We start from the raw sequence: 27,022 nt of genomic DNA on the forward strand, positions 1-27,022 counted from the left end.
TGCTTGAATACTCCCCTGACAAGTCTCCCTTTGCCCTGCAGCACAGACATCATACGGTACAGATCCCCGTTCTGATGAAAGCCGTACACCAGATGTGGCATATCTAGCACACCTATAAACGGCTGAAACACTGTGGTGTAGACGCACTATCCCCAACTGCAGTACATTTATGCTGCTATACACAGACAAAATGATTTGTGTCCTCGAAATGTATACGTGATGTTATAAATGTTTAACTGTCTATGTTTTTGCTTTTTTTATGTGGCAAACGACACCTAAAGTTTAGTTTGTTTTACACATACAAAGTGGTTGTTGTACCAAGAAATTTTTGATTCCGTGTGTTGTAAATATTTTCTGTACTTTCGGTTAAAAAAAACCCTTTTCTTGATGTTAGCTCTTGAGTTTCTATTTTATGTTGAACTGTGTAACCTTAGACAAAGAACAAGATTGATTCTACACAGAGCATGAATAAGTAATTCTTTCTTTACACAGATGTTGATAAAAAACAGGAGTATTCTGTGAGCACTTGTTTCTCTTGGACCTATTCAATTGTGATTGTTGATACCTCTAAAGGGGGCCAGTCAGCATATAGGGGGACGATAAATGGTGGCTGCGCCATGGTTGGGTGCGTACGTTACGTATTGATCAGACAAACTTCCTTACTGTCAATAAACCTGTGCACCATTACCACTCTCCCCTCAGTATCTGTTTGAACTCCTATCTTTTGGAATGGCAACATGGGGGCCACCCAAATAAGTACTCCCCTTGCATAGTTACCAATTTGAACCCTTTTCCACCCCATTGGGAATGTTTCGCTGGTGTGAAGTGCGTCTCCTGAAGTAGGGTTATTTGGATCCCTTTATGACACAAGTATGTTGCTAGTCTTACCCTCTTAACATAGTTATTTAGTCCCCTTAGATTCCATGAGGAGATTTTAAGTGTCTCTGCCATGGGGTTTCTCTTCATACCCCACCGCTCTTCCCCTCCCACTAAAGAGCTCCCACTTTCTTTTCCATCGTTGTACTAACTCATGTGTTTCTGCCATTTTTCCACTTATATGATTAATAAGGCTGTGTTGTAACTTGAACAAACTTTCCCCAACATAAACTTGAACACACCGACCACCGGGGTTTACCCGGAAAGGCCCAGCCACCATTTGTTCCCTGCACACTTCAGGGTTTGGAGACTGAGTGCACTACTTCCTAGAAGAGGAGCAAAAACAGAACTCCCGGACCCATTTGGGGAGAATACATAACATGGAGGTGGAAGTTCCCAGTCGCTGTACCCTTACCAAAAGGTTTAATTGGGGATTCTGCTGTTCAAATAAAGTTTTGTATACCGAGTTCCCGGGCCCCCACCACTGTTTTCATAACTGGCATTCAATGTCAGATGTCTACATTACTGTTTCCGTTGACCTGGCGGCACCGCTGAAGTCTTCCTTTCCCTTTGGCATCTGCTCCATGCAATGTTTGTCCATCCAGGCGTTTACTTCTTCTGGGGTCTCGTAAAAGAGGGATTTTCCTTTGTAGGTTATTTTTAACTTTGCTGGGTACAGGATCATGTATTTATGCCTTGCATCGGAGTCTCTTTTGTCGGGACAAACTGGCCTCTTCTCCTCTGGACCTGAATAGTATAGTCTGGGTAGCTCGCCAATAATTCTGATTCACGATGGATCTCTCCTCCTGACCTGGAAAAGGCCAGGATCTGTTCCTAATCCCGGTAATTTAGAAATTTCGCAATGATGGCCTGAGGGTGTGCTCCTGGGGGGAGGAGGGTTTCTCATTAGTGCCCTGTGGGTTCTTTCCACAGTGAACCCTTGTGACAGAGCCCCTGAAGGAGCATATTTTCTATGTTGGTGGTGGGATCTCTGCCTTCTGCCCCCTAAGGTAACCCCAGGATTTGGACGTTCCGTCTCCTCGCCCTTCCTTTTACATCCTCGGTGCTGTCCTTCAGCATCAAGTCTTTTGCCTTCAAATCTTGGACTGTTTGTTGCAATTCCTTTGCAGAGGCAGAGACATCCTCCAGCTTCTTTTCTGCTTCTCCAACTCTTGCCAGCTAGGTTGCACACATCCTGTCACAAGAGGCTCACATCGCTTTTCACCTCTCCTATGTGGGTCTCCATGGACGCTCGCAGGGTCGCTATCGTATCTAGGATTCTGTTGTTGATGTTGTCCTGCTGAGGCTCATGATCTTTTCCTTGCAAGTGTTCATCGAGGCCTTGGAGTCTGGTCTCTGGTGTTTTTTTTTTTGTGTGCAAATGTTTCCATCGTGGTTTGTTTCAGCTGCACAGCCATCTTTTTCCTCCCTCCTTCCGGCATTGGACTGACTTGCGTGTTATCAGTGCTTCCGTGGTCAATTTGGGTGAAGGTGACTCTCCTCTTGGTTCCTGGGCAGTCTGACAACTTGTGCCTGGCCTGTTTTGTCTGTTCCGCCTCCCGGCTCTGCTGTCTGCTCAGTGCGTGATTTGCCGCCACGCTGTGTCTCCAGATGGCCTCCTTCGTGAGTTGATGCCCTTACTAACTGTTGTTTTGGACCCCCCCTCCCTTTGTGGTATGGAAGCAGATTCTATGCCGCTGAGTTTGGAGCGGGTAACTGTTATAAACCACTAGGGCCTAGATGAGTTCTGCCATGCTCCTGTTATCTCGCTGCCTCTCCTCTGTCTTTCCCTTCTTCCCTGATGCGACGGACCCAATCTGCTAATTATCAGGGCACAGTCCTGCTCTCGAGGGGCGTTACATGTGCAGTGTCTATAGCCGGACAGTAGTTTTTCCTGTTCTTTCTCCCTCCACACCCAGGGGGGCACCAGAGGGAGGCAGCTCTATTATGGTTTTAGCTGCTATCTGTGATTGGATCGCTGGAGCGTTGCTGGCGCCCGGGCATAGGATGTCCCCAGCAGCTTTGTCCCGTTGTGAGCTGCTCCCTGCGAGCAGATAACTAAAGCGCTGCTGGTGGCAAGGGGTGTTTGCGGTCTGCAGGTACTCACCTCTGCCGTGAACTGCTCTTCACTTTTCGCCTTGCAGTCCGAGGCTGACGCCTCGCTTTCTCGCCAGTATGACGGGTGTCTTTCCCTTGGCACCCAATCCGTCCCGTTTGGCTCCAGGAGGCCTTCCAGAGTGTTCGGGCTCTTTTCAGAGGGAATTTTCACAGCGCTCTCCTCCTTCCAGTCCGCGCTTGCCATTTTGGTGGCGGCCTACACCGACCTAACGCTGCTGATCTCTTGGGCGGCTAATTTCTTCCAAAATCAACGTGGGGAGTGCAGCTGCTGTTACGTGATGTAGCACTTTGCGAATTAGGGGTTCTGCAGCCTGTCTGGAGCACAGAAATATCTGATTTAGCAGGATCAGCTGGGCAGCTCACACAGAACACATCTCCTTCAGATCACAGCTAGCCCTCTTTCTTTCATTCTTGTTCTCTTCTTGTTTTATTTTAGTTTGTCCCTTTCCATTCACGGGATAAGTTTATTCCTTTCTCCTCATTCAGATTCAAGATTTTTCCCTTGATCAATGTCCACTCTTTATCTTGAATTGGAGGAATTTGAGCGTTCCAATATTGATTCTCTTGTCCTTTATTCCCTTTTAATACTATATCTCGAATGGGACTGGTATGAGTTTTCCAGTAATGATTCTCGCTCTGTTCCTTTACTCTTGACACGTAATTTCGACTGGGATGAGCATGAGCATTCCAGTAATGATTCTCCCTCTTCATTTACTCTTGATACTTTATCTTGACTGGGATGAGTAGGAGCGTTCCGGTAATGGTCTTCGGTCCCCCGCTTTCCCAGTTACCTGAATTGTTCAGGGAGAACTTCACTTGGATTTGTACCAAGCTGGGACCCTCTTTTTCACTTGTCTGGTTGGCTTCTCGTAACTTCTGTGGTCTTGCACATGGTTGCTCTGTTCTTTCTTCGGTCAGTCCAGTTCGGATTACAATAAAAGAAGTGGTGTCAGCGTTGTTTGATATATGTTATGATAAGTCATTTGTAACATTCCTGTACACAAGTGTTTCAAGGTGCAACAAGACAAGCTATGGAAGACAAAAAGAGGACAAAACAGCGATTTTACTAGGCCATGTGTCATTCAAATCATGCAAGTTGACTCACTGGTCCACCATGACTTGCTTGCGTTCACGCCACCACTGATCTTTCGCTCGAGATCCGGATGTCTTTTGTCCACCTTGGTTTTAATCATCTCCTCTCAAATGCAGTGTGTCAGAAGTTGCACTTCTCTTTAGCATTGGACGCCGCACGTCCAAGTTTTCTTCAGCGTACCTCTGCTAGCCAATTCGAAACTCCGGGTTCTCTCACTCCTTTATTACACTGTCGTGGGACTTCCCTGGCGCAGTGTCAGTCCTTCCGCTCTGTTTGATTCATGCTCTTATTCTTCCAGTGATTTCCTTAGTCTCAGTAAAATATAAGTTTTCCTTCATAGGCCCAATTAGAGTATTTGGATGACAATAACAGATTCTGGTTTGTTGTCCATATATTTCTTCACTGGATGTTTTTGAAGGTTGGTTAGTGATATGTTGCTTAGGAAGTTCTTCACAAGAACAGGAGTCTTGTGCCCGGGGGGAGAGAGGGTCTCTCCCTGTGAGGTCCGGCTTGCGGAACAGGCTCCCATCGCTAGCCTCACAGCAAAGGCTCCCCCTTGGGAGAAGTGACTTTATCACACGATTTGTCATACTGGTCTCACCTATTTTCTAAGATAGAGCTCTCAACAAGCTCTTAACTCTCGTTTTTGGTCTTGCCTCACCCAGTGTTTAAGGTATAGCTCTGTAGCCTGGACTCCTCTCCCCGACTCTCTGCTTCGACCTGCTACACCTCTCCCGAGATGTAGGCTCTTCTATAGTACCTTTGAGTGATGTAATTATTCTCTAAATTGTTTAATAGATGAATCCCCACTTTTTCAAATTCTCTGATCAGGGTTGGTTATTCTTCCTTCCTGCTGATTTCTCTTCATACTTTTTCCCTCTCCTACTAAGTGTCCTCAGTCTGCGCCAGTTGGAGTATGGCAGCAGCCGAGGGCTTAAATGGTCTATCTTCCATTTTGAAGTCAGTCATCCGTTGTGAAGGAGGGATTTGCCATGGGTTTATCCTTGACCTTCCCCAACATGGGTGAGCCCAACCAACTTGAAAATTAATGAAGGTAGATTCCCAGTCATTAACATCACTGAACCACCTACTCCCACTGCGTTCCCAGATTTGTACAAATCTGTCGCATAGTCTCTAATTCTGTGACCTGCCCAAGGCTGTTTTAGCCACACAAAGGCAACTTGGTGTTTCCAAGGAAGTAGTAGAAGGATCCCCTTTTGTCTCCATCAAAATTTAGGAAGGTGTCCACGCCCCCCGTTTTAGGTCTTTGTCCCGTCCCTTTTGATAAGCTTTGATATAAACTTAGTATACATTTGATATATAAAAGAATGAAACATGTTTGATATCAATTTTATATAAAATGTATATTTTTATAGGAAGTGGGATTTGAAAATGTTTTTAGATTTTTGTGTTTTTTTAATATATATATTGGAGCAAAGTGAGCCTGAAGACGGGGACTGTGAGGGTTTTGGAGAATGATGCAGTGATGACATTGCATAGGGGCTCCGCCCCGATGTGATAGAAATTGGAAAATGATATCAAGCAATGTTGATATATTTTTAATATAAAAATATATACAACAATGTATATAGAAATTAATATTTGTGATTTCAAAATTTATATAAAAATCATATTTTTTATATATAGAAATGTATATAAAACTAATTTATTTTATATAAAATGTGTATATACAATTTTTATATATAGTCACCGCCCAAAATATCAAAAATGTTATCAATTTTGATATAAAAATGTATATCAATGCTATATGAACTGGCTTTGATACAGAGTGTAAATAGAGACTGGCACAGTAGTCCTATGTGAATTCGCTTTACAAGTAAAATGTGCTTCCCAGAGCCTGTACAAAGGTTCAAACTATTCCCTTTGACAAGGTGTGTTTCTTTGAAATAATGAAAGCAGTTTACTTTATTAGTACAGTGGGCTTCCCAGAGCCCATATAAAGTCAAAATATTGGCTTTTTTAATCTACAAAATCTTGTGTGCAGCTTACATGTGTCCCTCTGCTGCTCCGTGACCCAGCAAACAGTGCTGCTGTGAGATTTTATCTATGACAAGGCCTGTGGAATCCCAGGAATGTGAGGATTCAGAGCAGTATTCTACCACATCAGCAGAAAACACTGAGAGGTCTTTATATTTAGCTCACCAGAATACAGGATGTTAAGTGTGTGTAAATACACTCCCAGGAAAATACACACGGACAGTGTTTATCAACGAAACCCAACTGATGGGAGAATGGCACGGGAAACAGCTGCAGGCTGAGGGTAAATGTTTAATGTTTCCTAGGTCCAGCCCCACTTGCTAATTCTTGCAGCATATGCAGGAAACAGAATGCTGTACTTTGTTGATAATGCAATGTGTCTCTGGACCCAGGAAACAGCTTGGAACCAGGAAACAGCTCAAATTAGATTTGTTTCAAACCCAATTTCTGAAAAGTAAGTATGCGTTGATAATCTATATGTGTTGATAAGAAAACTCTGCATGGAGGGATTGTGTTTTCAACTCTTAAAAGGGGAGCCTAACTCCATCAGGGTATCCCTTTACCTGGCTTGGGAATTCTGTCAGAGTGCTGGCCTGGTGATCCCCTGTGGTGCCACTAATTAACTTGGAAGAGCTGATTGTAACTCTGCAGAGGTCCTTGCTTTTCGGGCTGGATTTGATCGCTGCTTGGGAGACCCCCTAAAAGCCTTTTAATTGGAAACTGGGCCTGGTGTTTATCAGAGTTAGTTTCAACAACATTAAAAATGCGAGCACAGGACTGGTTTGGATATTTTTCTAAAAATGTACAATCTGTGTGGTTTTATTCAAGCATGCAGCTAAGGGTGTGTGATACTGTTTTATTGATATTTAGGTCCTTTATGAGCCAGGCTGATCAAAGATGTTTTGGATGTTTGGGTGGGGAAGGGTGTGTGTGCGTGCGCCTGTGTGTGTGATGTATCCTTGCTTCACCCTCATAAAGCTTACAACTCCCCTATACACCAGAAACAGCATTAAATAAAAATGTTCCTACCGACAATTAATTACATGTTGCACATTTCAACCATCTCATTTGACCCTATCCCTCAAGTATCGGCGCCAAAAATATTGTTTCACAAAAGAAAAGGACCCGTGGCACAGGGCATCATTCTGCCTCTCGTCCTGTAGTCAGTGCTAAAAGAGTTATATACTTTAATACTCTAGGTTAGTGTTAATTTCGTTTTCACCCTAGCTTTATAACCATTTGTAACCATGACCATAAACACCTGTACTCATTCGGCCAGCCCAAGGTTTTGGATTTGAGAATAAAAGGCTATGATATATTTTACTGCGTTTGCTTTCTATGGCTGGAGAGTTTTAGAATAAAAAGTCCTGGCTCTCAATGCGGGCATGGCCAGCATCCATAGCTCAGATAGCCTGAGAATTATATGTAAACACTGTAAATATATAATTAGTATGCATTATTTTGTTTAACCCCAAGCCGCCTGCCCCAAATGTGTTACCTTGTCACAGTGCCATGAGATGCATCTACATGTATAGGAGACTGTGTATTCATGCACAATTATCTCTTAGCTGCAGTCGGCACAAAATGCACCCAGTTTTATGTGAACATACTTGTACAAGTTTAGAGTTCTCAACTTAGTTTGCAGCCTAGCGAGATGAATGAGGCCTTAAAATTCTCAGAAAGGTTGGCTTTTAAAAATTAAAGTGCAGAAGGAACATGCCATGTGGTGGCTGTTGCTACCGCCCATTTTTTAGCCGACATGATTGTCGTACAACATCTGATAACCCGAACTATTGTGAATAAAATCTGACAAACAATTGTTGGTTTAAATGTTAATAAAAATGTGTTGTTTATAACACCTAATGTCATCTTTATGTTCAGTGGTTATGGGGCAAACATGCCCAGACATGGAATTGTTGGAAATATATTAAGACAAAGGGATATTGACAGGTATTGAAGGATGTTAAGAGCTTGTAGCATCATCTGTGAAAATAAGAAAGCTAGCATATGGAACAACAGAGTTGTACTCTGTCTTACCTTACAACGTGTGATTAAAAACATAGAAACTGTTTCTTAAGCTCGTATCAGATTGCTGGGCCAAACCACATCCTAGCGTTACACCTCTGAATAAAATAACTTACAAGCGATGGGTGTTATTATGCATAATAAATAGGAGCAAATAATAAAGAGCCAGACCATTTCATGATTTTGGAAAATATTTATATAAAAAGACAGACATATTTAATACAGAAAGGAAAAATATAATGCACAAAGATGATGCACAATCAGGTCAATGCAGAGAGAGAAAGTTTTAATGCAAAGAAAAAAACATGCAGATTCAAACAACCAACTCTCAGAAGCTCGGCTAGAACTGGTGCATTGCCTGTGTGACCTAGATGATTTAAAGGTAGAGACAGTAGGAGTGCTGTAAAATAGTGAGGGGGTTGAAACATACAAGACAATGCTTCACACTTAAAAATTGTCGTGGTCTCCATCACACCCTCTAGCGCCGGCTGTGGGCTCAATACCACTATCTATAGTATTCCATGATTGAGCCTTGGTAGTGGTGCTGTCCCAAATGTATAACCCCTTGTGACAACAATGCAGCGAAATCCGTGGCGGTTCCTTGGGCCGCTATCCATAAGCTTAATACATTCCCAAGCCACTGATTACTGAGGCACATTGTGGAATCAGAAAAGCCTATTGCCAAATCTGAAGAACAACTCTGCTGCATTGAAGCCACCAATCCATCGGCCCTTGGTTATCCGGCATAGACCTGCGCCCCCATCCTCTGACCCCTCAAACATCTGTGTCATGTTGCATCAGCCACACACATTTCCATAATCCAGCGGGTGACGCTTGTCGGTTGACACAGGTAATTTTTCAGAATCTGAGTGCTGCAACATCCAGTTGTTGGAAGACATCCCAGGCTCTAAATAGAAAGAATATGGAATCAGAATAGGCCATCTTTTGCAAAGAAATAGCCTCAATCAATACAGAACACATCCCCAAACACCTCAAGCCCGGTATAACACCATGTACTTGCCACCCTTAAAAGAATCCACCATTCCGGCATTTTGTGCGAATAAATCTTGGCTACAGCACTTCAGCAAAGGTGTGATCTTTAACACATACTCAAATCCACTGTACCTTGGGCCGTGTGAAGTGAATTTTGTATAAAACATTGCAAGAGTTAGAACCGTAGTTTAAATTGCTAGTATACAATTAACAAAGCGCTTCTTTAAAAGACGTAAAAATGCGTGCCAACACTCTGCTCTTCCCTTGCAGACAGAGAAAGGACACATGTTGTTTTACTTTGTGCCACTCTGCAGGCAGAATAAAATTAATTGTAACGCCTACTTGGAAGTACAAAACAAATCCAGCACAATCTAAAACATGCTCTGGTACAGTCATGAAAACTTAAGAAGCCGGGTGTTACACATCCCCAAACATCTGAAGCCCATTATAACACCCTGTTACCTGCCACCCTTTAAAATAAAATCCACCATTCTGGCGTTCTTTTATTAAACACAACATGTGTGATCTTTGGCAAATACTGACTTCGCATTGCACGCATTTGAATACAATCTGATTATTTTACACGCTAAAAATATGGTATCAACTTTATCTGCGCTGTGAAACTAAAACCCTGCATTGTGTGTGTGCAAATATGGTGCATCACTTAAAGACAAGTGCACCAAAAGGGCAGTCAGAGTTTATTCTGTGCAAAGATGGTGGCTTTTTAAAAAAAAAACTCAATGTTTGGGACGGATATACGGGCGGTGGTGAGCCCATAAAATAAATAAATAAAAAATGGAATTTTAACTAGAAATGCATTCTTTGCAGGATATGAAAATGTATGCACCCTCTGAGATCAGTGAAATTCCAGATTCTAAATACAGGATCGCTGACTTTGCTGTCTCAACCTCATTTTTACCAAGCTTTAATATTGAAGTGTCTGATTTTGTAGTCACGCCATAACCGCTAAACACTTACTAAACCCTCTGCACATTTTCAACTTGTTCCCAAGCGCTGTAGTCAAACTCTCAAAAACAAAACGCACAGAAATACAATCCGGCGCTACCAGCACCTCTGCGTTATCCTGGCTGACATGCAAAACCACAGAGCATTCTAAGAAAACTACATGTTTAAACACGTAATTAAAAGCATACAGCTGTTGAGTTTAAAAGATGCACAGCCTAATGCCTTTGAGTGCATTCTAAGCGCTATAAAACATCTTTAAGCGGCCTGGCCCTAACTATCAATACAGTATCGTAAACCCTTAGCTGCATGCTTGAATACAACCACACAGGAACCACCCCTGTGCTCACCTTTTTAATGTTGTTACAACCAACTCGGATAACCACAAGGCCCGGTTTTCAATGAAAGGGCTTTGCATGGGGTCTTCCCGAGCAACACTTAAATCCAGCCGAAAAGCAATGTCCCCCGCAGATTTACAATCAGCTCTTCCAAGTTAATTAGTGGTACCACAGGGGATCATCAGGCCAGCCCTCCGACAGAATTCCCAAACCAAGCACAGGGATTTCCTGAAAACACAACCCCTCCCTGCACAGTTTTCTTATCAACACATATAGATTATGAACAAATGCATTTTGTGCTTACTTTGCAGAAATGGGGTTGTAACACATTTAAGCTGTTTCCTGGTTCCAAGCTGTTTCCTGGGTCAAGAGACACTGTGCATTATTAACAAAGCACAGCAATCTATTTCCTGCATACTCTGCAAGAATTAGCGAGTGACGGTGGACCCAGGAAACATCTCAAATTAACCTCGGCATCCAGCTGTTTACTGTACCAGCCTTCCGTTGTTGGGTTTAGTTGATAAACAATGTCTGTGTGTACTTTCCTGGTGGTGTATTTAAACAGCTGTCTCAGAACTGGTGAGTTAAATATAAAGACCGTCTGCGTTTTCTGCTGATGTGGATAGAATGCTGCTCTGTGAGTCACCATATTCCTGGGATTCCACAGTCCTTGTCGTAGATAAAACCCCACAGCAGCACTGTTTGCTGGGTCACAGAGCGGCAGAGAGACGCATGCAAGCTGCACACGAGTGGCTGTAGAATCAAAAAGACTATAGTTTACTTTTGTATGGGCTCTGGAAAGCCCACTTTACTTATGAAGTAAACTGCTTTCATTATTTCAAAGTAACACACCTTGTCAAAAAATAGTTTGAACTTTTGTACAGGCTCATGGAAGCACACTTTAATTAGAAAGCAAATTCATGTAGGGCTACTGTGCCAGTCTCTATTTACACTCTATCAAAGCCAGTTCATATAACATTGATATACATTTTTATATCAAAATTGATATCAAATTTTTGTATATAATTTTTTTCAGGGGAACTTTATATAAAAAATGTATATGCAAATTGTATATACAAAAATATACATTTTATATAAATTTCTAGATCAAAAATTATTTTTTATATTGATTTGTATATCAAACATTTTTTATATGAATTGTTATATACATTTTTATATACATTTTTATATTAAAAAGATATTAAAATTGCTTTTGAGAGCCCCTCTGCAACATCATCACTGCGTCACTCTCCAAAATCTTAGATTCACAGTCCCTGTCTTCGGAGCTCACTACGCTCTCATCGCTCGCCCAAGCAACACTGTCTCCTGTTGCTCCCATCTTTATATAGATTGTATATAAAAAAGATATCAAAAACATTTTAACATCCCAATTCCTATAAAAATATGTTATATAAAATTGATAACTTTTTAAAATATCTTTTTATATCAAATACATATAAATTTATATCAGAGTGTATCAGGGGGCGGGACTAAGACCGTGGCCACCTGTCAAAATTATGCTGGAGACAAAAGGGGGATCCTTCTACTACTCAGGGAGTCAACACTATAGCTATGATCCTGCTGAAGCAGACCGTGCACAACCAGCAAGCATGTAGGTTTTTCACTGGGGAGATAGAGAGAGCAGTGGGTAGATAGGGGCATTGTGCAGAACGAGAGGAACAACAGAACTGTAGCACATGGTAGATGGGGAAAGAGGATGTATAAGTATGTGTAGGAGGGAAGAGATTGCAGGATAAAAAAGGAATGCAGTCTTGGGTAGAGAAGTAGAGGTGACTGCTCAAGGAGCATGACATGAACAAGGTGGGCTGTGGGCATTACAGCTGTAACAAAAGGGCTATTTTAGGTGACATTTGAGACCAAATAATTGGACATTGCTTGAAGGCCCTGTAAAATAGAAACAATGTAGCACTTCCCCAAAAGTAAATGGATTTATTCAGCTTTGTCATATTTGTTTTGGCGAATGGCAACTTTGACGATTTTCTTTTTATACAGATAGTACTGGGAGACCCCCTGCAACCTCCCCTTCTACCACCCACCCAACCCTTTATATGCCTTACCCATACTTAACTTCTTTGGCAAAAAGAAATGAGGTAAAAAAAAGTAGCCGAAAATCCATTCTTCAAAAGTGACGAACAGCAAGTAAACATCAGTTAAATAGTAAACCTACAATTCGTAATACCTGTGAACAAGTTAGTAATATGTTAAATCTATTCTGTTTTTCTTGTTAGATCTCTAGGTGACATTTCAATCCCGAAAAGGTCCAATTCAATGAAACACTATCCTGCAAGCAAGATTTCTGGAACAGATGCATTGGGCAGTGGCTCATCCTCAGAAGGAGAGAGTAAAGAGAAAAACAGTAACAGAAAATCCTCTGAGGAAAATTTCAAATATTCAGAACCAACGATACAGTTGAAGTCACCACCGATGGTAGACAATCTAAAGCCGAAGTCTGGTCGAATTGTTCGAGGAATGATGGCTGGACCAGTTGCCAATTCTCAAGAGGTGCCCATTCTTTCCTTCTCAGTACTGTTCTCTCTCGAATGATCATAGCTTTTTTGCAGTTTGTTAATTGAATCTCTTACCTTCTGTCAGATCCTCTTCCCTCCCATCAAACCCATTGTCCTGTTACACAGCCAAAATAGTGCATGAAAATATTTTAATAAACGCTTGGGAATTTTCCCCTTTTAACTTTATGGGCAGGTGCTCCATTAGATAATTGTAGAGACTGTTCAATGAAAGCGCTTTCTTGTATTTAACAGTCATGTCATTAGAATTTTGAGTGCTATTTTACTTACATACATAGAATAACATGAGGCCTTATTCCACATATTGTCCTTTCCATGCATTTACAATGATTAACTTTCCAATCTCAGTATGTGCTCTTAATATGGAGCAAGTGACAACAGAGAAATTCTGGGAAGCAAAAGTATTATGAAATGGCATTGAATCAATTTGAGCACCCCTATGTGAGCGGTAAAGTGAGATCTTCTTTTCTATGCATCACTGTTTTTAGAACATCCCATTTGGAAAGATTGTGTTTTGTTGTCCTTACCGAAACACAAGCAGAAGGGTAAAAATAAGAAGCAAACCTACCAAACAAATGTATTAAGAGAATGTAAGCAAATAATGCCCATACTACTTAATGATACTCTAATAACAATACACAAAGTCATACTCTTTCTCGGCCCAGACCTTATAATATAAGCTGCCCTGCCTCACCAACAGACACCTCTGTCTGAAACAGTAAAAAATAATTGTGGCCCGCGCCTTGTGGCCATCCCCCTTATGGCTGGGATAAAAGGCAGACCAAAGAAGTGTAACCCATGCAATATCCATCGCATCTGTAGGTCTGGAATGATGAAGTGTAGAACATAGTGTAATTTGATTACCAGCAATTAAACTGGGCATTACTCCTTTAGTCCTCTCCTTCGTCCCAGTACCCAGACCATAGGTGTTTGAAAATAGTGCACCAGATATTGCCTTAAAAGATAACAATAATTGATGTGCACATATTCTATTTAATATGCTGAATTTGGTTAGTCATTCACGCAAGCAAGGAAAGCTGATCAAAATAACTTTCATGGCTGGTCCGTATTCAGCTTATAGTGAGTAATGAAGGTGTAATGAATTGACTTCTGCCCTCCAGGAGTGCAAGGATGAGTAGAGGCTAAAGTGCCTACTTAGCCCACACACTTCTACAAACCAAGAACCAACACAATCATAAAGATAAAACAGGCACAGCTAAGGCACAGTTGCTCACTATCCAACGGAGCTGTGAGGAGCGTGCAGCACCATCATTTGAGCTGCTTGAAGTCTCCAGAGCTTTGCTAATTTTGCTAGTGCCCCTGGAGGTCTACAGCCACGCCGACCTTTAAAAATGGGCACAGCCATTTTCTTCCTACCTTCTTCTTCATTGTGTGCCTCACCTGATTGGTTGCCTACCTACCGTTTGTCCAACCTGAGGAGCTGACAGGCGGTTAGCTGGCCCTTTTTCAAAGGCCCTCTTTCTAAGGCCCAGGGTCTTTCTGACTGGACCTCACTATCCAACGAAGCTGCCAAGAGCGTGCAGCACCCTCCTGCAGGCTGCTTGAAGTCCCCAGAGGTATGTTCTTATTTTGTAGCACACTGAGCCCTCAGCGGCCTACTGATGCCACTGGCAGAAAAATCGTCCAGAAATGTGTGCTTACTGCCCATTTGGACCACAGATGCATGTAAATGCATCTAAAGTGCAATGTTTTTGTTTTTGAAATCTGCAGCTTTGATAATGTTGCTGGTGCCCCTGGAGCTCTACAGCCACGCCGACCTTTAAAAATGACAGCCACCATTTCTTTCCTACATTCTTCTTTATTGTGGGCAGCCTGAATCCCGACCGCCGCACCTTATTGGTTACCTACCTGCCCTTTGTCCAACCTGTGAAGCCGGCTCTTTCAAAGGCCCAGAGTCTACTCTGGCTGGCCCTGTCCAGAGCTGGAGGGAGCCCCCCCCTCCATGCAGCTACTTTGCAACATTCCCAAATGTTTCACAACAGACCTGGTCCCCAGCATACTACGATCGCTATCGAAATCAAAATCTTGACTTCAAATTACCCTGGTCAGCAATATCGATTGAATTGCCTCTGCCACCTTCCTTGGACACTATGACTGCTCAAAACATTACCTGCTCCTGTTCCTACCTGCCTAATATTTAATCTCTAATCTTTGCACCATCTGTACTATGCATCTTCATATGCCTTGTACTGATTGCTCTGCTACTGCTTTCTTAATGCCCTGCTTCACAATGGAAAAAGAAAACAAATAATATTTTTTTAAGAAAAGTTCTATTCTTGGTGTGCTTCCAAGTGTTCATCCACCATTTGTACTGCTTCTAGTGCTATCTGGCATAATTCGAATTTAGTTATGCTTCCAATTTCTTATTGATCTGTAAATCTGGGCACTTCCAGAGTGCTCATTGCAACAGTAGAATTGTCCTGCCTCGCTATTCCCTATGGAAAAGGTGGAAACTAAGCAAATAGTTACATTCAAAAACCTCTCCAACATGAAATCCTGATCAGTCTATTACTTAAATCCTCCTCCACCGGTCTAGTTGTTCCCAAAATGGCCACCGGAGTTCCTTCTTTAAAAGCACTTCCTGCCCGGGGGGGCGCTGTTGCGCAGCTATCCAAGATGGCCGCTGCCTGAGAAGCTCCGGCAACGGCTGAAATCTAATCCTATATTTATCCTGTTTTCCCTGTTCCCGGACCCCCTGGCTGGTAGCATTGTCTGTTTATGCTGCCACCGGTACCCAAGCATGATCCTGTGGAGCCGATTGCTGGTTTGGGTAGTGAAGGGGCTGGTGGCCCCCTTGGAGGAGTGTGGAGGTGGGGCGGCCCTCTGTGTCTGAGGTCCTCGGCCTGCAGCGCTTGCCGTGAGGTGCCATCGGCCGTCGGCGGGGTGACGGGATGCCGGGATGCCGGAGGGGGCCGGTCCGGATGTAACTGTCCTTGGGCAGTTCGGAGCGTGTGAGGACGGAAGGTGATGCGGTGCAGCGTTGGCAGTGAATCTGCAACGCATCGGAGAGCAGTGCTGGGAGAATTTTGGTGCCTGCGGCTGTGGGCGCGGGGGACGTCTGCCGTCGAGACAGCGGGCTGAGAAAGCTGGCTGCAGCCGGGGTTGGCCCCCAGCCTGCAGCCCTTTAGGAATCCTGTGTGCGGCTGGCCCGAGGGCTGGGGACGCCAACCCGGAGGTGCCGGGCTGCAGACGGGTGCCCTGGATCCTCCACGCCCGTCGGTGAAAGAGGAGAGTTGCTGCATGGAAGCCGGCTCTGCCTGTGGAGGCGGACAGGACCGGGGGAAGGAGCGGCTGCTTGGCGTGGTCTGGAGGCCTGGGAGAGGACAAGCGTGACTCCCAAGGCACCACTTGAACATGCAAGGTGCAACTCTTGGTAATTACCCTGTGTCCGGGGAGAGGATTGCGTGGACATAATTGGGCTGAGTGCCTGCAGCATGTGTCATCCTCAGAGCTCCTCCATTACTGGGGCTTTGTTGGGCCTGGCATAATTTGTTAGCACCCGCCTTGCAAAATTTGGGAATATATACAGAAGGTGTGCTGGGCCATTGTAGTGGATCGGAGTTAGTGCATTCATTACTGTGGAGTATGGGTCTACTTCGGAGCATTTGAATTTAGGTAATCCAGGTACTGGCACTGCTTTAATACTGGAGGTAAGCCAATGCTGCAGTGTGCTTTTGGGCGGTGCCTGGCATCTGTTTTAAACACCATTCTGGGTCCCGGTTCCTGTTCATTGGCCTTTTCCGGAATGGTATACCTCTCCAACTGATCTGGGAGCTGCTTGGCAAACTGGAGTACTGGTCAGCCGGTTGGCACGGCTTGGTTGACCCGCGCCGGTGGAAATTGAGACTGGTTCGGAGCTGGTGTTTGACAGTGTCACCTCGCAGCAACGCAAGGTTATGTCCCTCCAGCAACTGGTGAAGAACATTGCAGCCAAGAATGAAGATTTGGAGGGGCGATAGAGGAGGAATAATGTACGGATTACTGTGGTTACGGAGTCGACCAACATAGAAAACATGGTATGTTCATCAAGAAGCTATTGGTCAACGTTTTGGACAACCCGCCTTTATCAAACATGTACATGGTGGAACAAGCTCACCGCTCCGTCAGGCGCCTAGTAACGCCCTATCATTGCTAGGATTTTTTGTTACCGGGATAGAGATGCCATTTTGAGAGCCGCCAGGGAGAAGAAAGAGTTAAAATGGGAAGGATGTACTATAAGATTGTTCACTGACTTTAGCCAGACAATTCAAGACAAAAGGAAAACCTTTCAAAAGGCTAAAAGCTTGCTTCGGAGCAAAGGGGTAATATACTCGGCTAGGCTTCGGGTGCAGCACAATAGGGCTGCGATATTCTTCACAACGCCGGAATCAGCGGAGCAATTTGCCTGGAATCTCCCAGAGCCGGGGGGGGGGGGTCCCCCCGTAGGCCCGCCTGAACTAGCACTGCTGTTTCTTAAGGGGGAGCAGGGGAGGTATGGGACAATGCTATTGTTTTTCTGTCATATACGATACTGGGGGAATAGGGGAGAAACATGACTTGTGCTTCAGCCGTTTCCATATGGAGCGCTGGAGCTGCCCTCAGTGGCCCCGGTTACTGCTGAAACTGCGGTTGTTTAGCTGAGGTTATTGTTCTTTCATTATGGTTGGGGAGGGGGTTGAGGAGAGGAGGGTGGGAAGGGTGCCGGTTGGTTTTGCTTTCTGGCGTGGGTGGGAGTGGGTGGGGGGAATGTGGGTTACTGGGTTGTCTTGCGCATGCTCTGAAACTAGTGATAGAGTTGATGGGGCTCGGTCCCTCGAGGCTGTGCTTAGCACGGATGGGACACTGATGGAGGCCGGGGCCTTCTATAATTTCTGGCTGTTTTTGGATGGGTGAGGGGAAGGGCAAACAGTTGACAATAATGATGTGGACTGTGCGTGGCTTTACGAATAAAAAGAAATCATGTCTTTATAGCCAACTACAGTAGGAATCACAAGGTCAATATTCTCTGCCTCCAGGAAACCCACTTGGCTGATGACGCGTGTCTTCCCAAATTGGCGGGCTGGGGCGTGCATAGGTATTAATCCTACTCTTCCCATGCCAGGGGGGTGGCGATATATATTCATGGGTCTCTCCAATTTCGCCTTGATGAGCAGATTAAGGATGAGGAAGGTCGGTTTACACTGCAGGCAGGGGAAATTGAAGGTGCTAAAATTTTGATTATAAATATATATGCCCCGCATGTAGATAGTCCAGACTTTTTCCACCAATGTGTCAGGCATATACATATGTTCCCTGGGTTTGCTATACTCTGCACAGGCGACTTCAACCTGGCCCTAACACTAGATATGGATAGATCAGTCTCTCAATACCAGGTGATTCCGCAAGCAGATGGGGCATGGGCTACTATAGCTGCCTATCATGATCTCCATGACCTATGGTGTGAGGAACACCCAACTACTAGGGAGTTCACCTTTTTTTATGGGGTCCACTACAGCTGCTTCAGGATTGATTATATAATTGGGTCAGCTGCGGTCGCCAGGTGTGCGGAGGGCGCTAGGATACTTCCGCGTACCCTTTCGGATCACTCGCCGGTACCCTTTCGGATCACTCGCCGGTCCTGGTACATATTAATAACTTGGCGGGTCCACAGGCATCGCCACAGTGGCGGTTTCGAGTGGCATCACTGGAGGATGTGGCCTTCTATGCCAGAATAGAACAGGACATTCAAACTTATTTTCAAGCTATTGTGGGGTCGGGGCCCAGCCCAAGCACAATTTGGGAGGCGTTTAAAGTGTATGTTAGAGGGTGTTGTATATCTTGAGAAGGAGGGATACTAAAGGCACTGAGAGGGTCTATGAGGAAATTGGAGGGTGTTATTAGAGGCTTAGAAATCAAACAGAGCGCCTCTGGTGGCCTAGAGATACAAGATGAGTTGAGGGCGCAACAGGAGGAATACCAGCAACTGGCGTCGATAGAGCAGAGAAATATCTGGGGATCCTGTTTTGGCAATGAGATATGGGGAGGGGTATCGCCCGAGCAGAACACTAGCGTGGGCCATTAGAAAGGAGAGGCAGCCTACCTCAATAGGTGAAATAGTTGGGGCAAACGGGGAGACCATTAAGGATCTGTGTGGAATAAATAGAGAATTCTATAATTATTATGGGGAGTTGTATGCCTCGCGGTGTGCAAATGGGTGAGATAGGCTAGTGGAATATTTAGAGAAAGTAGCGCTGGGTTGGCTTGATAGTGAGCAGGGTGGAGCGCTAAATGTTCCAATTACGGAGGAAGAGATCCGCGAGGTGATAAAATCACTTCCCAACGGTAAAGCGCCTGGGTTAGATGGCATCACTGTCGAATTCTACAAAGCTTACATTGATCTTGTGATCCCTCACTTGCTAGAAATGTATGAAGATGCTTTGTCTAGGGATTTATTGCCTGAGACAACCAGGTCAGCGTTGGTGACTGTGCTCCCCAAGCCAGGGAAGGATCCCCGTCTGCTGGCATCTTACAGGCCTTTGTCTTTATTGAATGTTGACAATAAAATTCTAACCAAAATATTAGTGAATGGAATACTACCACACGTTCCGGCCGTAGTGCTTCCGAACCAGGCTGGTTTTATCCCAGGGCGGTCCACTCAGCATAACTTGAGGAGCTTGTTTACACTGATGCATAATGTTAATCCTGAGGTCCCAATAGCGCTGGTAGCGCTCGACGCTGAAAAGGCATTTGACTTGGTTGAGTAGCCTTTCCTGTTTGAGGTGTTGAGGCACTCCGGGTTGGGTCTCACATATATAAGCTGGGCCAGGCTGCTTTACACGGCCCCACGTGCAGCGGTGTATACGGGCGGGGTAACCTCTGAGATCCTATATCCTACTCGAGGTACCTAGCAGGGGTTCCCGCTTTCCCCAGTGTCATTTGCCTTGGCCATGGAACCTCTGGCTTGTCACATTCGGGAGCTTCATTCCCACCGGGGCATTGGGGTAGGCGCGCATCTGGCTGTAATTTCGCTTTACGTGGATGATATCCTTTTATATGTTAAGCACCCTGTGCAGAATTTAGCTCCAATAATGCGGGAAGTACTCTGGTTTGGGGACCTATCTGGCCTGAATATTAATTGGAACAAATCTGAAGTTCTTCCCTTGACGCCGGGAGTGCTGCAAGCTGATGTGGGTAATGAACTACGATGGTGTCCAGGGAGATTGAAATATTTGGGCATTATGGTCTCTACCGGAGTCAAGGCATTGTATATGGACAACTATATCAAAGTGCTTGAAGCTCTGGAGCAGAAGGTGGAGGCATGGATACTACTTCCTATCTCGCAGGCTGCACGATTAGCTTTGGGAAAGATGGTCATATTACCCAAGCTGCTATATGTTTTTAATAACGTCCCAATATGGCCTCCTGGCTCTTGCTGGTCCCGGGTGAGGGCAATGATGTCCAGATTGGTGTGGGCGGGTGGACAGCCTCGCATAGCTTATGACACCCTGACGCTGGCTTATGTATTGGTACTTCCTGGCTGCGCAGACACAGTATATTGGGGGATGGGACTCTCTGAGCCTGGCTCGCCCGCATGAAATGGCAGCGAAGGCGGTCTCCTTCCCGAATAATCTGACGGGCATGTTGTGGGGCAATAGGGAGGGTGCCCCGAGGGAAGAGGTTCAGCCAGTAAACATGTAAAACCTGGGAGCGGGTATGCCATTTATCTGACGCGATGCCACGTTTTCATCCGGATTGGTCAATCTATAATGTTATAGCATTCCACTTACGCCGTGAAAAGTATTCAAGGATCACTTCTGCAAATTGGGGGCGGTGTTGGGGGACATGACATTGGAGGGGAGGTTTATAAAATGGGAAGAATTGTGTGAAAAAGGCGAACACAATTCGGTGATCCTGTTTTTGTACTATAGAGTGAGGGGGGTTTTAAAATCTATGTGGCCTGATTTTCCAATTCGGTACAGCATCTAATCATTAAGCCCCAGTCCTCCAGTAAATTGGTATCTACCATTTATAAAGAGATCCGTAATGCCATACATGCAGGGAGAACGACCTACAGGAATGCCTGGGCGGCCTCTCTGGGATATGACCTGAGTGATGAACAGTGGAAGCTTATATGTAGCCAAACCCGTAAAATATCCCTGAATTCTCGATTTAGGCTGACTCACTTTAAATTATTGCACCGGGCCCCTTATACTCCTATGAAAGTAAAATTTATACTGATTGCTCCCCGGGCTGTAGGAGATGTGGTGGTGAGCCTGCTGATTTTTATCACGTGGCATGGGGGTGCCCACAAATTAGGGGATTCTGGAGGGAGATTGAAGAGGCAATGAGTCATGCTTCCCACTCGACAGGAATTTGCTCCTGAGGTATGGCTACTGGCTCTAATTGAAGGAGGATCCCATACGGAGAGCATGTTACTGGGTATGGCAGGCCAGACACCTATTAGCAAGGAAATGAGGGAAGAGGAGCCCGCCAACCTTTAATTCTTTGTTGGAAAGCATGAAAATTTGCGAACTAAGGGAGTCTAAATATGCCTCGGTTATGCCCTTAACAAGCCGCCCGTTGGACTATTGGCCCCCGTTCCAGAGATACGTGGCTGATATGGACGAGGAGTCTTCTCACTAGGATGCTGGGCTGGTCGGACCTTCATGAAACTGTGGAGATGGTGGCAATGGCCTTTGGACTACTGGGTTTGAGTAAATGTGGGATTTCGGGTTGGATATGTTCAATTTTCCTGTATTTGAGAGGTGCGCTAGAGTTTGGACCATGTGTTTAAGCAAGACGCGTTTTGGGGGGAGGGATGAGGGCGGGTGAGGAGGAGGAGGGAGGATGGGGGCCAGTTGGACTGTTTGTTGTTTACATATGAAATATGAAAATTAATAAAGAAAGTTTTTTTTAAAAAAGCACTTCCTGCGCAAGGTTTGCAGCGGTACTTCAAAAAATACTGCTGTCAGGAGCTGCGCTCGAACTCCTTGACGCCGTTCCTGTGTAAGTGCTCATTCTACCTTACTTTCTTCTGCGTTTTCTGCATTTCTACCTCCCTATTGCCTTTGTTGTTACTGCTCTATTTTCTCCTGAACTATTCAAAGATACTGCTGTGTCTCATTGTGGCAGAATTCATTCAAATTTCAAGGAATCTTACACACGCAAAGTTTCCAGCTCGAACGTCGCATTGTGTATACAACCCGCAATGTTACATTTGCCTTTTAGACAACTAACCCTTCTCTGTGTGAAATCATTTCATACGCGTCACCATATGAATACTATTCACTTGCGACCTTTCCCTTAATGAGCGCCGCATTGTTTTCATACATGCAACATTCCTCTCGAATTGCAGGCAACTTAACAAAGGACTATTTCCTTCTGGGACAGCCCATCAGCAACGACTGAAACTTCCTGGTATAGCTTTCTGAGAGCTTTTCAGAGAAATATTCTCTCAAGTTCTAATGCTGACCAATTGGGGGAATCCAACCTATACCCGGTATTTATGTAGAGTAGCAGCTACATAATGCATCTCCTTCCTTAGACTCTCTATTGGGCATTGCACAAACAGTTCCACTAATTATACACACGTGCCTCTGCCTTTTCACCCATCATGCAACAATTGCATCAGCCTGCAGTCTGGCTATCTACGAGAATGCAACTCATGCATCATTCTACATAGCTACCATAACGCAACTCGTTCATCATATTCTAGGAGTGGATGTTAAGTACTATGGTAAGCAAACTACTTCTAAGGTTCCTCTACATGCTTGTTCTCAGACTCCGTTGTCCTGCATAGCTATTGCTTATCTAATATACCATTCCTCCCTTTCTTTCATATTTGTTTACTGAATACAGAACTATCCCAGACTGCTTGTCACACATCACTCGGAAGAGCGAGCAGACATCCCAGCTCATCTTTCCACCATTCATTCACGTGTTTTCTTCCCCAGGAGGGTTTCCCCGGTTATACCCGTTTGCCTGTCTCCATCTATCAGGACCAGGGGTAGAATTAGGAAGGCTCCTCATAATCGTTTTGTTGTATCAACAGTCCATCAGGTAAGGGTTCCATGAACCAACCTAATATTAAACAATTTGCATAAATTGCAAAACAGAATCTCACCAGGTGGCGAGGCAGACAATAAAATAGTGCTCCTGACACTCTCCCCTGATTTCCTCTGATTTCTCCACCCCCACCTATCTATTGCCCAATGCTGCACTCTGTCTTTCCTATCTTTTCTAACTGCTTCTCCGTCACCTATCCTCCCTCTCTCACAAAGTGTGGAAGAAAGAAACTTAAAAAGGCACTCCTTAGTCCAACTCTGGTCTGCCTATTTCAGACACCTACATCAGTGCTTCCTCCAGTCTATCTATCACTGACATTCTCTTTGCTGTTCCTTCCTCTGACTTATGGACTTCCCATATGGTCTCTGTCCTCTCCCCTTGCTCCTCCTCACCCATTACTAGCGGCAGCCGATGTGGAAGTGCTTTTAGCTCACTTTGCATCTTCCAAATGCACCATTAATGTCTATCACAATGGCACTGTCCTCACCCACGGCTCTCAGGCCAATCTCCTCCTTCTTGACAGGCGTCTTCCATCACTCATTAACTCCCCTTCATCCCCTTCCAGTGGTGGCACCCCACCTCTGTGCCCCCCCCTCACAAATCTTTTAAAGGGGGCAGCCAGCTTCACTTAGCTGCCCTCAAACACTCTTCCGACATCTGTTACCTTCTTGAAGACCTTGACGTCCTTGCTCTCACCGAGACGTGGTTCAAGGCCAGCTCTGTCACTGCTTTTGACATTCTTCTCTCTGAGGGCTACAAGATCTTGTCTAATCCCAGGCCCTCCCAGCTTGGTGCTGGAATGACTCTGATTTTCCCTGAGTGAGTGGGTTCCTGCCTTCATCATCCCCACTCAAACCTACTCATCCTTTGAAAGACATATCTGCAGGCTTTCTGTCTCATCTACCTACTCTCTTACTCTCGCTACCATGTACAGGCCCCCTGGACCGACCTCCCTCTTCCTCTCAGAATGGTCCGACCTGTCCTCCTCTTTTCTTGCCTCCTCCATTGAGAAACCTGAAGGTGCCTCATCCGCTAGTCCCCAGGAATCTGTCATCCAGGTGGCCAGGACACGGCCATCACTTTTTGATCCTGTTCCTGGGAGTGGACCAGTGCGGGAGGAGCACCTGGATGAGGGGTCTTCTGGGAGTGGAAGTGGGACACTGGACGGGGAGACGTGGTATCCCCTTCCCTGTAACACCTTTTCCCCATTTTACCAGGTAGCATACTTGGGAACTCACCCCCCTCCGTTTCCCGACACGAACACTTATTCATGGACAGCTCACTGTGAGAGAAAACGGATTAACACCCGAGCCATATACATGACATGTCCCAACACAATGGTCAGGCAATTACTGATCATTATACACACCTGACTTCCATCACACTTCCCCACACATATTAAAGGCGGAGCATGAAAGCACACTCTGAGCAAGGCAAAGCACACAAGGAAGAAGCAGTTCCAAGATTGCATTTTAATACGAGGAGAAAAAACGGCAAGACCGGAGAGGGTTGCACGGAGGGAAGTGACCTTGACCTTTTCAGAGAATAAGAAACATAAAACCTGGAATTAAAGCTGAAGAAACCTGCATTGTGTGTTGGAGGTACACGGGGCTCTCCCGTGTCAATAGCCAAGACAGAAGAATTTGCAGGCGTGGTACTGTCCTTGGCTCCTACAACAAAGCAGCGCCAGTGAAGTCAGCACAGCTGGTGAGTCGGGGAGACTGATACCAAACAGTTCTGTGTTAGAGCCAAGGTTACAAGCAAAAAGGGGGGTTGGATGGGGACCCCGATTTAAAAAAAAATAATAATAAAAAAATGCATTCAATGCAATTCTTTCAATGGAATGGTCTGTCGATGGTAAGAATTTGATGGAATTTATAAACCACGTGAATAATTAAACAGCAGATGAGTAACTGAACTGTGGAAGCTAAGACAGATACCGTAAACTGAGTGGTCTGGCGCCATGTCGGTGGTCATTCGAAGGTCTCTGTTGGGTATCCAACTGAGTGGTCGCAAATGTAAAAAGGAATTGTGACATCGAAGTGGTCCTGCAACAGGTCAAGCTAAACCCTGTGCACATTTGAAAGTTTTCGATAGTTGATACTAACTGAAATTGGTCCGAACCCGGCTTAGGGAGACTAATTGTGTAAGCGGAAAGATCGGAGGGAGGCTGAGGGGGATCCGGGGTGAATCGTGAGTCGCTGTCACGACCCTCGCCCAAAACCCCCTCTGGCAAACCCATTGGCCAGGTGGAGTCGGCCTCTAGAGCTTGGCATCCTCTTCAAAAGCCCTCATGGGGCCAGTCCTGGCACCTATGGTGCCAGGCTTTTACACCATGAAAAACAATGTGCTTGGGAACTACTTTATTGTATTGTCAGCCAACATGGAGGCATCCACATAGCTTGGTTCCTAAGAACCAAGCTATGCGGTCTAGTGTTTTGGGGGTGGTAGCCTAGGACTACTTTGCCTGGACTATTTTGTTGGGGCTATTTAAACCACAAACGAGCAAGACAACATGCTTTGTGTACTTTGCAGCTTGCAACGTGACGCTCACCATGTCCAGCTATTCCCTCGAACCTCGGAGAAGCAGAACCTGCAAGGAAACAAAAGGAACATCATTAGCAGCAGCATCTTACCTGCAATCTTCATCTTTAAACACTCGCAGCTACTGAGAACAGCTTCCTCGAATCTGCATGCCTCCCGGACAGAACGACCTGAAAGAGGAAGATAGAGGCAACATTAAAGAAAGCAGTAGAGACATTTACAAATTACGAACTGTTCAAAAAGCTTACCTTGCTGGGCGCCTCTTGGCTGGCACCACTCCGGACATTCAACTCGCACTGAAGAACACCGCGACCTACAAGGAAGGAAAACCCAGGTTAGCAAAGGCAAGACTTCACAGCGCTGCGCATAGCGCTTACTTACCCCATCATAGCGCTCTTAATGCACCATCATTTACCAGCGGGGCTCAACCAAGCCAGTTCACCGCGCTGAAGCTCTGCATACCTAAGGGAGAAAAAAAGAGACATTTTAAACAAAGAAAGGCATGCAGGATAGCAACAAAACTAAAGAACAGCAATAAGACCTACCTGAACAATATCAAACGGGCCGGCGTCAGTGAAGTAACTGGACCGCACTCGCCCATGAAAGACAACGCGCCCCTGCAAAGAAGGCAGGACGGAGAGCACGCCTAATTCTACCACAAGGTGAGGAGAGGGCGCCAGAGGGACTGAAATCATACGGGGGTGGAGGGAGGATACTTACCCCAGTGGGTCAGTCTTGAACACAGTCCTCCTGTATTTTCAGGCAGAACCTTCCCCGCAGACCACATCAGGGCAAAGCTGAGAAGCAGACCAGCGAGTAACCCGGCTGGGTGGCGTCCCTGTGGATACCCGGTGAGCGTAACAGTCACCGGAGAAAGAATATTCTATGAACATTGTAAAAGGGGATCTGAGCCCAGAAGAGGGGGATCCAAAGTATCGATCATTGTATTAAAGGAAATTGAGCCCGGCTGAGGGGGATCCAGAGTGAAGAGTGAATCACCTGAATTAAGTACTTGTAAGAGGATAATAACTTTGTTTATTTTGGTACATCAGCCCCTCTGAGTCAAGAGAATTTGATAAGTAAAGAGACTTGGGCACAGAAGGCCCTGATGCTAGTGATTGAACTGTATCCTTGTGCCGAAGAAGCTACAATCGAGTGAATCGCCTTGTCCTGTGTTGAAAACGTGGGGAAAACAGGTCAACGGCCTGAACATCCCGACATATCATTTTTTTGAACACTTCTTTTCATAAACTCTACCCCACACTATTTGTTTTTAGAGGTAAGGATTGGCAATAGTTTTTTCTTTAGCATAGGCCCTTTTCTTTTGGCAAGACACCACTAGGACTGCATTATTATTCGATAGTCGTAGCTTGCTCCCATCTGTAGATTGCGATTAGAGTGGAGTTAATCTTTCCTTCGTTGAAGTTCAATAAACACCCTTGAACTGTGGTCACTTGTGTCTGTCTTACTGTTTATACCATGCC

The 27,022-nt window shown here is 45.1% G+C and overlaps 1 protein-coding gene across 1 annotated transcript in view; it reads left to right on the forward strand.

Annotated features, from left to right (window-relative positions):
* MINDY4 (MINDY lysine 48 deubiquitinase 4) overlaps positions 1-27,022 on the forward strand; it is a 1,976,984-nt gene that overhangs the window by 219,329 nt on the left and 1,730,633 nt on the right. Inside the window, exon 4 of the mRNA XM_069647706.1 lies at positions 12,654-12,927. Coding sequence (XP_069503807.1) covers positions 12,654-12,927 — 274 coding nt within the window. The remainder of the gene's footprint in view (positions 1-12,653; positions 12,928-27,022) is intronic.

Source organism: Ambystoma mexicanum, chromosome 2q (genome assembly GCF_040938575.1).
Source record: "Ambystoma mexicanum isolate Mex_15411 chromosome 2q, UKY_AmexF1_1, whole genome shotgun sequence".
Lineage (NCBI taxonomy): Eukaryota > Metazoa > Chordata > Amphibia > Caudata > Ambystomatidae > Ambystoma > Ambystoma mexicanum.